This window comes from Montipora capricornis, chromosome 5, assembly GCF_036669925.1.
Source record: "Montipora capricornis isolate CH-2021 chromosome 5, ASM3666992v2, whole genome shotgun sequence".
Classification (NCBI taxonomy): Eukaryota; Metazoa; Cnidaria; class Anthozoa; order Scleractinia; family Acroporidae; genus Montipora; species Montipora capricornis.
The window spans coordinates 4,358,992-4,374,893 of NC_090887.1; the positions used below are offsets into that span (position 1 = coordinate 4,358,992).

The 15,902-nt window shown below is 38.2% G+C and overlaps 2 protein-coding genes across 3 annotated transcripts in view; both read left to right on the forward strand.

The window, feature by feature from the left end:
• Positions 1-529: 529 nt before the first annotated feature.
• On the forward strand, positions 530-10,979 carry LOC138048777 (GFP-like fluorescent chromoprotein FP506). 2 transcript variants are annotated; one of them, XM_068894897.1, is made up of 5 exons: positions 530-653; positions 7,510-7,607; positions 8,772-8,996; positions 9,614-9,826; positions 10,774-10,979. In XM_068894897.1, the coding sequence occupies exons 2-5, from the start codon at positions 7,525-7,527 to the stop codon at positions 10,907-10,909; spliced, it is 657 nt and encodes a 218-aa protein (XP_068750998.1). In that variant the 5' UTR covers positions 530-653; positions 7,510-7,524; the 3' UTR covers positions 10,910-10,979. The 2 variants fall into 2 exon arrangements, with proteins under 2 accessions (XP_068750998.1, XP_068750997.1); XM_068894896.1 differs by lacking the exon at positions 530-653 and adding an exon at positions 6,015-6,093.
• Positions 10,980-12,657: 1,678 nt separating this feature from the next.
• LOC138049180 (low-density lipoprotein receptor-related protein 1-like) overlaps positions 12,658-15,902 on the forward strand; it is a 114,228-nt gene continuing 110,983 nt past the window's right edge. The window contains exon 1 of the mRNA XM_068895354.1: positions 12,658-13,032. Within this exon, the coding sequence (XP_068751455.1) occupies positions 12,945-13,032 (88 nt within the window). The 5' untranslated portion in view covers positions 12,658-12,944. The remainder of the gene's footprint in view (positions 13,033-15,902) is intronic.

Genomic DNA, 15,902 nt, shown 5'->3' on the forward strand with positions numbered 1-15,902 from the left:
ACTCTTTGCATTACCTTTCTTAGCTTGAAGCTATCTCTATTGCCAGATGTGTTGGAAACACTGGGTTTGTGAAACCTATACGACCATGGGACTCCGCGACCCCCTCATTTGTTACTTCAAGCCTGGCAGGAAAAAAATGATAAGACGTGCACACCACGAAAACATGATTCAGTTCATTCTTCTTCCGATCACTGCCGCGAGCATATTTTATGTCTAGCTGTGGCCCATGCAGAGTGTCAGAATCCGTGATCCACACCAACTCACTGCGGAGTCTAAATTGGATGAACCATTAAGCGTAAAATATCCAAAAACTGAACCTCTTTATGCGCAAAAAGGAAAAAAGTAACCGTTAGTATATAAAAAAAAGTTGATACCTGAATCAGTTATCAAGTATCATTCTCAAAGCTCTCAAAGTCGTATTTCGAGAGGAGGTAAACTGACTTTCATCAATAATTTTTAAAGGGGTAATGCTATATGGGATAGACGAGAAGGACATTGGGCATTAGTCACATAGTCACTGAGTTACTGAAGAACTTCGGTTCTCTAACCTGAAATCTCGATATAATCACTAACAAGCAGACACGACATGACGTGTAAGCCAAGGCTAAATTCACAGACTCGGCGTCATATGTGGGTGAAGTCTGTTGAAAAAGGTGAGCGTTATTTGGATAGACGAGAAGGACATTTCCTCTTTCAAATCAGTTACATGAAGTTAACTCTATACTTGAAAATATTACAATTAAGTAAAGTACGATCGTCCGGGTGAGTGTAGTCCTGAGAAGGACTGTTTGAGATGACAATGACTGACGTTTCGATCGTGACCTGAGCGCGGGAAGTCATCATGCCAGGCTCGTTTTTGTAGTAACAAATGAGGGGGTCGTGGTCCCATAGTCGTATAGGTTTCACAAACCGAGTGTTTGCAACACATCTGGCAATAGAGATAGCTTCCAGTTAAGAAAGGTAATGCAAAGAGTTCAATTCCTGAGGCGAAATTTCAGTCTGGCCCTTACTGCCTCTCCAGGCAAGCTAAGAACTCCTACCTTGGTCAAAGTTTTTCTCTGTCCTTGTGTTGATTTCCATTACAAGGCTCAAGTGTATCAAGGCCTGACCAATCTAATAATTATGCATCCATTTATTTGAAGGGAAGCATTTGTCCAATGTCCATGAAACTTAGCAGAAAGTTTCTTATAGGTCTTGTCATTATTAGTTTGCCAAAATATTTTGCATCTTGGTCACGTGACCCTAAAACAACTTATAACGTCTTTATCCTTTACTCAAAAATGGGGAACATTTATATAATTCAAAATTTTGAAAACGTTTGGCATTATCACGTTTAGTACAACTGTGCCTACCGAATTCCGCCTTTTAATGTATTACTCCGTATTTACTTTTTAAGATATTTGGATGTTTATCATGTTACGTGACCTATTTTCCTGAATTGTTCATTGCTCTTAACATGTGGACATGATTAAAAGGCGGCATGACAAAGCCCTTTATAGAAGGGGTCATCGAGTAATCAATAACAAGATGAATATTATGTAGCTGAATGTTCCCCATTTTTGAGTAAAAAATGTTAAAAGTCGATTTCGGGTCACGTGACAAGAATGAGGTACGGAACATTTTGGAAAAGTTATAACAATACCGATACAGATCTTCTGCGTGAGTATGCATAGCACTTCAAGTTACGCTCCGATAGTTAATCCTGGTGACCTAAATGAGTCCAGCGTATCGATTCTTTTAAAAAGACTCATATTAATTGGGTTTTTTCCAATCATATTTGCCATTGCCAACAACTCAATTACCACAAGTAAATCAAGATGACAAGATTGTTAGTTTTAAGTTTCGAAACCTACAAATTTTACTTTCCTTCGTTTTTTTTCGTCTTTTCACTACATAGAGTAGCCCTCTGCAACTGCCAAGAGTAGTACACATGATTTTATTTTGGAAATGATAACAGAATAACTTGCATTCGCGCTTGCTTTTTATTCAGTCGCACATCTTCTCAGCCTAAATAAAGTGGCCAACTGCAGGTAAATCAATATTTTGTTTACTGAATGCACAAAATGTCTGCTCGCTAAGAAAACGTGTTTCAGGATGCAAGAAATGTGTTTTTTCAGTTAATTCCATGTCTCAACCTGGGCTTAGCTCACGCGGTGTGAGCACAAGGTGAATCTGTCAGCAAGACACAGCCGGGCATGAAAGAATTATTGGCCTCCTTGAGTTAAGACCGTGACTATAGTTTCTAATTCAGTCGCCTGTGGGCAAGCTATCTCTGCGGGGCAAACACGTAGGAAGTATAGAATGCTTCGTTACGAGTTTACTCGCAGGCTTATTTTTAATCATGGAGTTTGATTGATATATAGCTACAGTCCTGGACACAATTGTTGGGACATGAAGCCAATCAAAAAAGTATGAGCGGTTTTAATGGCCAGGCATGGGCATTACGTTCTCCCTCCCTCCCTCCCTCCCTCCCCCGTCACCGTGAATGTTGATTTGAATTCTGGAAACAATCAGAAATGCTGCAGTTGGCTTCAATCATGCTTGGGGTGGTGGGGTAGGGGGTGGCGGTTTTGAGAAACAGAAGGTACTCCTTTAACTCAAGGGATTTTTTGCGCATTATTGAAGGTGTCCCTAGAATTTTGACCACGATTGTAGCTTTTGGCTTCATTTACTGTAGATAGAACCAACCTACTAAGATCTTGAAGGTTATTTAGACCTCGATTTCTTTGCAGGAATGAAATAATGCACAGACTTTAAAAATTTACTTCCAACAATGCTATAGGAAACTATATAACCATGCTACCATGCTACAACAATTGAATGGCCGATGCGTAAAGGGTAAAACATATATACATATATTTATATATTATATTTATATATTACAGGAAAAAAAGAGATGAAGTGTTTATAAAACACAATGATATAGTAATGTCAGCTTTGTGAAAATATCTAGTTGTAATTGATACATTTTTTAGTGTAATTCCGGGCCATATGGGAAAGGCATTGTGCACTCCAATACAGTTGTAGTGTGAGCGGTAATATCAGTAGGTGTGGATTGGTGGGTGCCCTGACTTGGTCTACGCACTGAAAATTTATTGTTTCAAGATGTGCCGCTGGGCGGTGTTGTATTAAGCACAACTTCTTCAAAGTGTTGTTGTTGTTCTACAAGGATGACTTGTGATTTCATTTGAACTCTATTTATAGATTCCACACACTTGACCTTCGTCAATATTACTTTTGTCCTTGGATGATCTGCATTATCTCAAAACTAAATAGCTCCACTTGACGTCTACGGTTGGATTCCAGCGCTCTGTCGTGAATTTTATGCAACTGAGACACGTTTGTTTATTGCAAGTTGAAAAGACCGTGCAAAATATGATTTTTCGAAGTGATATCTATATACTTGTATCAAGGTGTAAATCACAGCACTCTTTGGAAAGTAGAGCTCGCTCTTCTATTCGCCTACCTTTCGCCTTATCCCTAGGCGCTCAGGAGGCGCTTTTACCTCAGACAAAATACTTATGATTGGTATGGTGTTTGGTTCTCTGCGAGCAGAGTCTCTTTCGATCTTCCTAGATAAGTCGGGAAGACGAAAGTAGACTCTGCCAGCCGGCTCGACATTTCGTGTTGAGCATGCGTCAAAAATTCAAACGTATTCGGGAGTCAGTCACCCGTGACTGGTAACCGCAAAACCACAAAACCAAAACAAACAGAAGGGATTTTTTCGAACAACTCTGGCAAACACACGACAATCAAGGAATCATTTCCTTCGAAACTCAAGATATAGTTCAAGTTTTTAAATTGCCATTTCAGTTTTTACTGAAAAATTAATAGGTTTCTCAATTCTGGCAAACTAGTTTCTGTAACCGACATACGGAGGAAATACTCATGGGAATTTAAACAGTTAAAAATTGTTACGCTGTTGTAAATTTAAAAATATTGATGACGCGTGGCGATTGATCATGCGCTCAAATTAAAAAAACCGGTTTGACAAGTCGAAATTGGACTGACCCACCCAGTTCTTTGGATGAGCGCCAAATCAAAGAAAGTCGACCCAGCTGGCAGAGTCTACTTTCCTCTTCCAGACTTATCTAGGAAGATCGAAAGAGACTCTGCTCGCAGAGTAGGTGTTTGAGCGAAACCTCTTTTTTTAGTTACTATTTTGTGTTTTGTCTGTTGTTGACAATGACCGTTAAATTAGTTTGGGAACACCTAAATGAGTTTACAAATTAAATAAGACACGCCTAAAATTATCATTATATATTTCGAACTAATAGCAAGCAAGAAATAACTTTCAAAAAGAAACACACAATTTTAAATTTGCAAAACATGTTTCGGATGATCGACATCCATCGTCAGTTGTGAATACAAGTGAAACCGCTAGTCGGTGTTATATAAAAGATAGCTAATAACATGAATAAGTACTGATTAAATAACAACGTGAATAGAAAATACAATGATGAGAAGACAATGGGTATGGACGAGTGAATTTGTATTTTTCTTGAGGTGCCTATCACCCGAATAAGCCCTAATGGTTTCTATATGGGCATCCTCGCCTTATGCTTTTCTTTTATTGATTATTTAATATCTGTCCTACTTTAATATATATTTATTTTGTAATTTAACGTGACAAAAGCGGCAAAAATAAACTGAACTGAACTGAACACTCGTGGAAATCATAATTCAATTGGGTCTTCCTCGAATTGTAACTTTTTCAAGCTACAATCATGATTCTCAAAAACAGAGTTCTTATCGACTATGAACCTGGTTGCGGTTTGAATCTTAACTTACGTAATAATAAAGAATGGAAATTCAGTATTCGAATTCCAGATCAAATTTGCTCGTCTCATACGATATCGAACGGTATGACTCCACCTATCATTTTCCCGAAATAAGTTTCATTTGTTCAACGCAGTGGTTAAGTTGAATGATAGAACTCACCATAAGAAATAATGGACTGACATACACTCTATTCCATTTATAAGAACCTTTCTTGTAAGAACCTTGAGGCTGATGTTAACCAAAATCTTAAGAACATAAGTCTTTAGTTTACTCACTCATTTGTGAGTATTACAACTAAAGATAAGGAAATGTAAAACTGTAGTTAAACAGGAAAACTAACTCAAAAGCTTAGGGAAGTTTTTTTTTTTAACATGAGCAATGTGATTTCCTTATATGCATGATACCACATAACAGCAAGAACATGTTTAAAACGTTTTCAGGCTCAAATCGCCAAACAAAAAACAAAAAAATAGATATATATATATAAGAACGTATACCCTTAGTCTCAAGATTAGACGTTTTTAATGATAAACACAAAAGAGTGTAACTCAAGACTCTGAAATGAACAGAATAAGGTACTGTTGAGAGATAAGGGTAGAAATCATATACAGGAATTTCATTTCATCTTTTAGCATCATATGGAGATATCCTAAATTTTTAACCCTGGCCTTTGATCGAGAGGTATCGCCTCTCTACCAGCTGAGCGAGAACGCTATAACGAGACAATGACCTTTTTTCTCTCTCTTTAACTCAGTCAACATGTTTATCGTCAACGGAGTTTTTTTTCATCATGATTATTATTTGCTTATTTGATTTTCTTTTTCTGCTACAAAAACACAATTTTCAGTAAAGAAACAATTAAGTCATAACGAAAGGAACCGAGTACGATTGGTTTCATAATGAATGAGTTTAATTCTCGAGAGTGCAGTAACAAAGAACTGATTGCAATTGATCAGTTAAACAAGAAAAGATAAAAGGAAATCTCAAAACAGATCATTAAAATACAATAATTTTAGAGGTCGGTCATGGTGTAACGTAACCGATCTAATGAGGGTTTTGGAAAACTACATTGCGGTAAATCACGTGGACCTGTCAGTGAAATCAATTAGAACTATTGTTCTGTTGAGTCAAGATCCAGCCAAACCTGTTAATATCCACATTAGCCTTCGGCTTTTAAATCGCGCCACCCTAACCCGCCGAATTCAGTTGAGTTTGAGCAGCGACGGCGTGAAGTGCGACAGATTAACTCGACTTTTGGACCAGTTTTCAGGCAACAAGCGATCTGTTCTCAACATGGCTCTTTCAAAGCAAGTAAGTTGAATTTTCGGGTCAGACCAGAACAAGATGTCATTTGATAGCGTAGAATTAGGTTATTCCTATATTACACTCGGTTTTTTAACGTTGCGAAACTTTAAGCCACTTTTTGAAGCCATCACCTTCTCATTGAAATCAAACAGTCACTCCAAGTAAACTACCTCACGTAGAGGAACATTTAAATTTTTTTACTCCTGAGTTAAACATGTCAAAGATGTGTATACCAAGCAAAGACCTGGAAAACAAAGATTTTGCCGCTGTTATTTAAAGTGATCAGTGCTACCCATGCATGGTCAAAAATAAGGTTGATAATTCGTTTTCGACACACCCATAGACCAACGAACCTTCGATAACGTACCAGAGATATATGTTATCGGCCTTTTTAAACAACATCAATGATTTGTTTGTTAATTTTTTGGGTCTTCGTTTGCCGGTTTAAATTAATGGTCGTCAATCTTCTGTCTTCTTCGTTTTCTTCACCAGTCGGTGTGACTCGGAATTGGACAGTTCTCGTCCAATCAGAAAAAAGCAATTTTGTTAAGTGTGTTATGATTGGATGCATTTAACATCAACCGCCCATTATTTAAGCATATCGGTCTACGATGCAGGAGGGCGTTGGCTCGAGCAATAAAATACAGTACTTTATTGACAAAGCTCCATAGGGACTTTTCAGTGACAATATCTAAATCTAAATTAAAATATGTGTTTGCAAAATGAATAGGTATGAAAAAATTCAGTATAAAAATTATTGTAAAAGTTGCTTTCTTAATAACTTTTTCATCCAGTTTTCCCTTCTTGGTTGGCTCTTTCATTAGTATAGGTAATCATACGGTTTCGAGTTCAATTTGGAATTAATTTGCACGAGTGAGTTTTTGAAAAAGCTGAAATTGCACGAGCCGCTTCGGCGAGTGCAATTTCAGCTTTTTGAAAAACTCACAAGTGCAAATTAATTCCAAATTGAACGAGAAAAACCGTATGATTACTTATTAATAATACAAACATGAAAAAATTCGCGTGGAAAAAGTGCGGGAAGATGTTTGTTGAAGCCCTTTTTTTCGCATTCGAGAAAAATTTTTTCAGAGTTTCTGTACAAAATTTTGGTCATTGCCGTTTACATGAGATCATTGGCCTACAACTTTCCCAATGTCTTTCTGCAAATCAAAATCCAGAATTACGATGTGTAATTTGCACTGGTGTTACACTTTTTGCACCGGTGTTACACTTTTTGCACTGGTGTTACACTTGAACTGCACTGCTCTCAGCCAATCAGAATCGAGTAATTTTTTCATGTGTATTATTATTCGTGTAACAGTAAAAAAATTGAAAAAAGCTTCAATCTTCTTGAATCAATTTAAATTTGTAATCCACGTCTCTTGTCATCTGGTGAAAATTTTCTGCATTATGTGCATACAGGGTCTAAGAAGTAACATGAAAATGAAATACCGTATGGAGGGGTGTGTCAATGGGCATAACTTTGTAATCACGGGCGACGGCACTGGAAAGCCTTACGAGTAAGTGCATCAACATTTTTGTAACTTATACGAACCTTATGTCCGTTTTTTTTTTCTAAATACCTCTGCGCTCTCGTGATAAAGGTGGAAGGGTCAGGACATCAAGGGATATTTTTCATTTAATTTCATTTCTTAAAGTAAACATGAAATGAAGAGAGAGTTATATTTCCGATGTTGACTCGGGTATACTCGGAAAAAATCCGAGTGCTCCTTTAATTTGCAGGTGAGTGCTCGTACGTACCTCGACCTCCCGATGAGTAGTTCGGATGCTCTACCTCTGAGCAAAATGATACTCGTAGGAGCTAGGCCATTAAATTAGGTTCACAGTGAAGTTATTCTTAATCCATTGACTCCTGTGATTAAAACTTAAAAGCGGAGCTCCGGTGGCCCGAAGAGGGGCCGCCAAGCGGAACACCTTACTGATAGGAAATGGTAGGAACCCATGTGTTGCTTTTCTCATGGTCATGATAATCATGCCTGGTCAGCAGTATTGCCCGTGGGCGCGAAGTCGCCCAATAATAATAATTAATAATAAATTAATAATAAATACGTAGGTGATTATTGAAAATTCTCTGCACTGATTGGTTGCAATTGAGGTAATTATTGCGCAATAATCACCTAAGTGTTTTTTCTTTAATGGCTGCAAGCCGTTTTAACCAAGTGCAACAGGCAACAAAAAACCCTATAAAATGCGTGAATAGGTATGATAATAATAATAATGATAACAATAATAATAATAATAATAATAACCACAAGCGAAGGCGGCCAACGAGAAAGAAAGTAATCATGTACATATTAAGTGGAAATTGTGTACAGATACGTAATAAATATCACAGTTCAAGATGAGCATTAAAAAACCGCTTAATAGTTACTTTTGGACACTTCAGAGAAATCAAGCCTCCTACTTTGTTTTCTCGCGGCAAAACGTAGCCCAGTTTTGAATAATCGAAATTTATTGTTTTAATTTATGTGCACTAAAACTTGCTCTTAAGCTCGTCGAATAGTGCAAGTTGGACTCAGTAAATTAATTCATGTAGCATACCATATAAGGTTCTCCTCTAATTTACTGAGTCTTCAGTTTAGTTCTCAACAACTCTCCTCTTCGCATTGTGCTGGTGTTTTCATTTGATTGCTTTCATTAACACGATTTTGTTCGCTTTTTAGCGGGACACAGACTATTAATCTTCGTGTGGATGAAGGGGGTCCACTGCCATTCTCCGAAGACATATTGTCGGCTGTGTTTGCCTACGGAAACAGGTGCTTTACGAAATATCCCGACGGCATAGTTGACTATTTCAAGAACTCATGTCCTGCTGGATATAAATGGGAAAGGTCTCTTCTCTTTGAAGATGGAGCAGTTTGCACTGCCAGTGCAGATATAAAGTTGAGGTACATACATTCACTCATGCACTCACTCTAAAATTTTAATAGGAGATGGAAAGCTTTTGGTTTGCTCCATTTGCCGAAACTTGATTAATCTTTAGGTTTTTGGTGGTAATTAGTCGAATACTAACTTGATCCCGACAAGTTGATGATAGAGGGAAGTCTCATTTGTGTTATTGTTAGTCCGCAGTGCTCCAATCACAACAATTGAACACTTTCATTTTTCCATCGACATCATTTGCATTGCGAAGGCAAGGTATTCAATCCTGCAATCAACTATGGATAGGTTTTTCTCCCTACGTGTTTGAGACCTTCCTTCCCTCCCACTCTCAACCACCAGTCTAGCCCACCTTTTTCATTCCTAAGTTCATTTCAATGTGGAAACTGAATACTTTGGTCTGTTTTCACGAAGGACTATATGTATATCAGCACACTCTCTCGCGAAAGAAATTACTTCATGGTAGAGAATATATATGATATATCATATATTTCAACTGCGGAGTTGAGATCATCACACTAAAACGAAATAGGTAAATTATGAACTTGCCAAAGAAGCCCGAAATAATGCACAAATTGCATTAGTAATCTCTGTAATATCGATGAATTATTTTTTTGTTTGACAGTGTTGAGGAGAACTGCTTTTATCACGAATCCAAGTTTCTTGGAGTCAACTTTCCTGCTGATGGACCTGTGATGACAAAGGCGACAATTAATTGGGAGCCATCCTGCGAGAAAATGACACCTGGTAAAGGGGGGATATTGAATGGGGATGTCACCATGTTCCTCCTTCTGAAGGATGGTGGGCGTTACAAGTGCCAGTTCCTCACAGTTCACAAGTACGTGTTTTTTTTGTAAGCCAATATCATTTGGAAGCAGTTTTACTGAATTTATGAACGGTGATAACAGTGAGGCAGTGTGGCCCAGTAGTTAGAGCGTTTGCCTTGAGACCCGGGGATCGGGATCCTGGCCACTGGTTAAATTTGTTCCTGGTAGTCTCTGGTTCAACTTCTCAGATGCACTTGTAAATAGCCAACTGGCTTGCCTCCGGCCAGTTGGGATTCTTAATAGTTGTTGTTGAATGTTCTGTTCTGTCGTGAATGTGTTTCATTGGCCCTGAAAAGTCCCTATGGGGAGTGGTCAATTAAGTATGTATTGTATGTATTGTATTCGAAATTAAGAGCGGCTTGGTATAATATAAGAAATCGAACTATGGGAACAGAATCAAGTTTGTTTTAAAAATTGGTTTTTTAAAGTACTTCGTCGTTTTTGAAAATAATATAACAAATCGAACTATGAGAACAGAATCAAGTTTGTTTTAAAAAAAAATGGATTTCTAAAGTACTTCGTCGTTTTTGAAACAGTAGTGAAGTAGTTTTATACTTAAATTCCAACAGTAAACCATTTGAGAATTCTCCCAACTTCCCCAAGTGTATGAGGATATGGAAACACGGAAAAAAGTCCTCTATTGCTTTTAGAAAATATTTCTCAAAGATAATTCGACAAATGAAGGAAAATGCTGGTTTTTTTACCTCTTGATTGAAACATTTTCTTGATACTTGCTCATATCTCCTACCGGCCAATCAAAACGCGCGTCGATCTGACTGCATAACCAATCAAAATTCGTGTGATGTCACAGCCGTGTTTCCATACTCTCATGTAAACACAGCTATTGACCAATTAGAGTGCGGGTACTATCCTAACTTAACGCCAAATGCCAGCTTATCTTATTACTTCCTCCCTTCTTCTTATATTCCACGATGTGATTGTTCTTTGTTCTTCACAGAGCAAAGTGTGAGCCGAAAGAGATGCCAGGCTTCCACTTCGTGCAACATAAGCTCACAAGGACCGACCGTAGTGATGCTAAGAAGCAGAAATGGCAACTGATAGAACATGCTGCTGCATGTGGAAGCTCTTTGTGAGGGAGAAAATTTCTTTGAAAGCTCATTGGAATAACCTGCTGATAAAAATGTAGTTTGGCCCAGGCCAGTATAGCAATAAAGCACATTTGAAATAATCCACTTTGAATTGTTGTCCTTACATTGATTCACTAATAAATGCTCACAAGAAACTTAATTAATTGGTCAGATCTTATGTCAATCTTGCGATCCTCATGACTTCACTGTTTTTCAGCCGGGATTCCCTTTAAAGGTTGTAGTAAGCTAAGTTCGCCCAAATACAAACTGAGTTTCTCTTTAAATGTATCATGCAATTAGAAAACCACATTGTTCATGTTAAAAAGTTCCCTAAGCTTTTGAGTTAATTGTTCTGTTAGACTGCAAGTGAGTAAAATGAAAGGGTCGTGCGGGAGGTCGTGGGTTCGAACCCCAGCCGGATCATCACTCAGGATCTTAAAAATACTGGGAGCAAGGTCTGCCTTTGTAATTTTATCTGCAAATGGTTAGACTTCAAGTTAGAAGGTGGTCCACAGGAGTAGTCCATGGACCGGGTCCATGAAGGGGTCCATGGACCGGGTCCACGGGGGTGGTCCATGGACCTGGGGTCCATGTTTTGTATACGTCCCTAAAATTGCGTGACCTAGCCCCTTTAATTACAATGTACGTGCTGCTAAGTTACAATGAGAATAAAACGTAATAATTACAATACTAACAGAGAAAAGGCAAACTATTATAACATGTAAAGAAGTATTGGATTTACTGCATATAAAGCAAAATAAACAATACAATTAATGATTGTGTGTAAAAAGTAATTAAGAAAAGAGTATAAACTATAGGTGGAAAGACAAGAGTTCAACTGTCAGTAATTAATTTACCGAACTGATAACAGATTTTTCGCAAAATAAACAAAAATTTCCCGTAAGGGCCTGCGGGAGTATCCGGTTTTTTTCGGATCAACTTTCACCCGCCGGCGAGGAAAGTTGAGCCGAAAAAACTGGATCGGCAACCCGGGAGAGATCGATTGCAATTCATCGTGTCTCATGATGATCGTCTCGTTACAGCCAAGGGGAGATTTTAAACCCTTCTCAAATAGAAGAGCCAGTCTCTCTTTGCATTCATCTGTGCGAACTACAACAGATTTTTTCAATCGGACCGATTTTCATTTCCACGAATCGGGCGTTCGTCCGCTGTCAAACAGTCGGGCCGATAAATCGGGCCGACAAATCGTACCGTGTAAACCGACCTTTACACTGTACGAATAACACGAGAGACGAATAATTCGTCTGGACGGATTATGCGTCTCTATCATAAAACGGCCATAATTATAGATATTGATTTCCCGGGAAACAGCAGGGGGAAATAAAGAGAATGAGAAAGTTGTGAAATGTCTACGTGCATATACATTGGCCATTGAGATCAGAGCCCTGTGGAACTGAAGAAAGTGAAGATGATTCCAGTTTTCGAACAAGAGTAGCGTTAAGACACACCCCCATCCCAACCCACTCTGTACTAGCCATGTCATGTGAACTAATGCAACCTGAAGCTGCAGCTGGAATCGTAGCACAGTAAACTACTTACTTTGTATGCAACAGTGATTGAAAAGAAAACTTAATCGTGCTGTTAATACCTTGAATTTCAAGAGAATCGAAAAGAAAGGGTTTCAACCTGTAGTGTCACGAAACGCGTTACCAAATGTCCATCTTCTTATTTTTCCATCAATGAGCTCAAATGTAAATGTAATGCGATAGTCTTTTTTAGAAAAGTAATTTTCAGGGCCTTTATTGTGAATCCGACAGTGTTTTTACCCCGGGTTTTTACGTCATGTGTTGTGATTCAGTTATGCATGACGACTTCGGAACGGTCGCGACATGCGTGACACAGCTATGAACTTTGATAATATATGCACAGGCATTCAGATTCTCGTGCTGCTTTGCGCCAGCTGAACCACTTTGTCAACCGCTGTGATGAGCAATCTTGTAACTTTGTATCTTATTGTGATATGGTGTCTAAGATGCCTTGATTAATTCGTTAGCACAATTGCCCAAGTGATAAAAAAAGCATGGAGCTTTCCTCTTTTGTGAAATACGGGTTTGCTTTGTTGGTCCTGAGTAGCTGTCGCCGTGTTGCAAGGGCACAAATCGCCAGAGGTGAGTACGTATGTACTGAGCAAGGAACGCACATCTCGCATTACAGGATTCTTTTACCAAGACCTTCAAACTTTGTTTGCGTTGACTGTTTTCTTGGCTTCTGAAGGGTTCGTAAAGGTGTCAATGAAATGGTTTATATGGCTTTAATTTCTGAATGCCTGCCATGTGGTTCGTGCAGAGACGCATTTCAGACCATTTCATCTCCGCTTACGTAGATCTCCTTGTCTCCGTGATTAAATTTTAGACATTAATTTGTCAGGGACCGTAATCTTTGAAAAGAGGAGATTTGCTTCGAGAAGAAACCGTCTTTGTACCGCGAATTTCATTTGGTGATCCGAGGGGTGCGTAATGTCACACACGTGCGTGCCGCTATTTGTATAAGCTAATTCCTGCGACGAGTGGCATGCTATTGTTGTGAAAGAGATTTTAAAATCAGATTTTATTGGCCAAAAAGTGTAGTTATTCATCGAGAAACAATGCGCGATTGAAAAATTTTCCCAAACCTGAGATTTAAACCAAACATTAGCCGATATTTTATCGTTTTGAACACCGTAATAATCTTTGTTGTCGAGTAAATTTCTCAGTAGATTTCTTTCAAGCGTGATAGAATCGGCGCCCTAGCTTTTGATCAATATAAAAATAAAATGATAAAATTATGTTGTTTACTCTTATTTATACATTCACACCTGATTTGTAAATACAGTAACTAACTCTTCTTTGTAATAGAGCAAATAACAAAGTGGTGGCTTTCTGATCTTTGAAATCAGACCCCATCAGACTGTACATTACATACCCAGATCAGGTTAAAATGGACTTTTATATGACGCTAAAAAGCCTCAAAAGCGTCTTTCCTTAACTTGCATCTTGTTAGAAGTTTTAACCTTTTTTGGAGGAATGAATGGAACTCGTTCACAGAATTGTCCAACATAACTGACAGGTTTAAGTCTCCTGAAAGCTCGATCAACCGATGCGTAGACGGTAGGAATAGACCACTAGTTCGGCTAACTCAATGATGTACCCACTTCAAATCTCTCTGGGTTAAGATTCTTTGCGTATGAAATTTCCATGACAATGAAGCATTGATATTTTTAAAATGACATGAAAATAATTGAACAAAACGATGTATTCCCAAAAGATTTGAATTGGGTACAACATCGAGTTATAGCCAAATTGGTCTATTCAAATTATTTACTTGAGTAAAACAGTATCTAGAGACAAACAGTGGTAAATTTTGATTCTGCACACCGTCAGACTTCTTAAACCCAAACCACCTAAAAACGTAAGACCTGTTAAAAAAAAACCCCTGGAGATTTGAGGAAAAAACGTGGAGATTAATCGAACTTTGCCTAGAAAAAGAACACTGAAAATTTAAAATAAATCAATAAATCAATAAAATAATAAAAAGGCGTTAACGAAGAGAGAATTTTCTCATTTATGAATATCTTCAATCATGTAACCTCCTGTCCTTTGAATTTTGTGTCATGTTCTTTATGACAAATGAAATTTGAATGCAAGGTAGTGCTACACTGCCAGTGATGATAAATCACTTGTTCTCACAATGTGGTCATCAATTCTGTTTCTTGCCAACCAGTCAATCCTGCCTACATGTACTTATCTGTTCAAAATATAGATATTTGGTTTATGGCAGAGAGGGACTGGAAACAAGAGTGTTGCCATGCCAACAGTTGGCTAGTGCGCGGCTTTTGGAGCAATGGGTCCCCAGTTTGATCCTCTGTGACTTCAACGTCTGTTTTGACTTTCCTCTGATTTGTGTAGCTATATATTATGCTTTAAATATCCTTAAAACAGAGCTCTGACAGAGGGAGGGGGTAAAGCGCACACCGTAGGCTTCCATTGATACCATCCCCCGTGAAGGAACTACCAACGTTAAATCAAGTGACTTTATTTTACTTTAATGGGTGTCACTTTGCCTTATCTGATGTACAATACTGGTGCCAAGTTTGAACAACAATGTGCCCATCCAATATTTTCAGAGATATTCTTGATTTTGGGATTTATTCTGGGCATGTGTACAGTGTCTGGCGTCATTAATTTTTGAACAAAAGCTTGAATATCTTGGAAATGAGAGAAGATGATTTTATTCCAAAATAGAAAACACCATTTTTCATCATTTTTAAAGGTCTTTATAACCCTTTCACTGCCAAAAATGCAAGTGACACTTATAGATTTTACTCTGTCTAACGCCAGACGATTTTACTCGTCAATGGGGAAGCCCTCGGCAGTGAAAGGGTTAACAGGCTCCCCATTGAGGAGTAAAATCGTCTGGCGTTAGACAGAGTAAAATCTATAAGTGTCAATTTGCATTTTTGGCGGTGAAAGGGTTAATTAACAGGCTCCCCATTGAGGAGTAAAATCGTCTGGCATTAGACAGAGTAAAATCTATAAGTGTCAATTTGCATTTTTGGCGGTGAAAGGGTTTAACAGGCTCCCCATTGAGGAGTAAAATCATCTGGCGTTAGACAAAGTAAGATCTTGGGAGGCATAGTGCATGGCCGGGGTAAGAAGAAAATCTAAAAGTTAAACGTTACACCATAACAACATACAGGTAATTTAACTGGATGTATTATGATTAACCCATTGACTCCTCAGATACGGTACTCTAGGATGCCCCCAGGTGACAAGTAAAATCGTCTAGCATTATAATTAGATGGAGTAAAATCTGTTAACTGTCTCACTCCCAGGAGTCAATGGATTTATCCATTGACTCCCAGGGGTTCCCCATTGACGAGTAAAATTGTCTGGCATTAGACAGAGTAAAATGCTCTTGTGTTAGGATGGTCTAAGCTGGTTTGGGCATCAAAGGTTTAAGACAGACAGGAATTTTTTAAAAATGTTTTGAATGTCTTTAC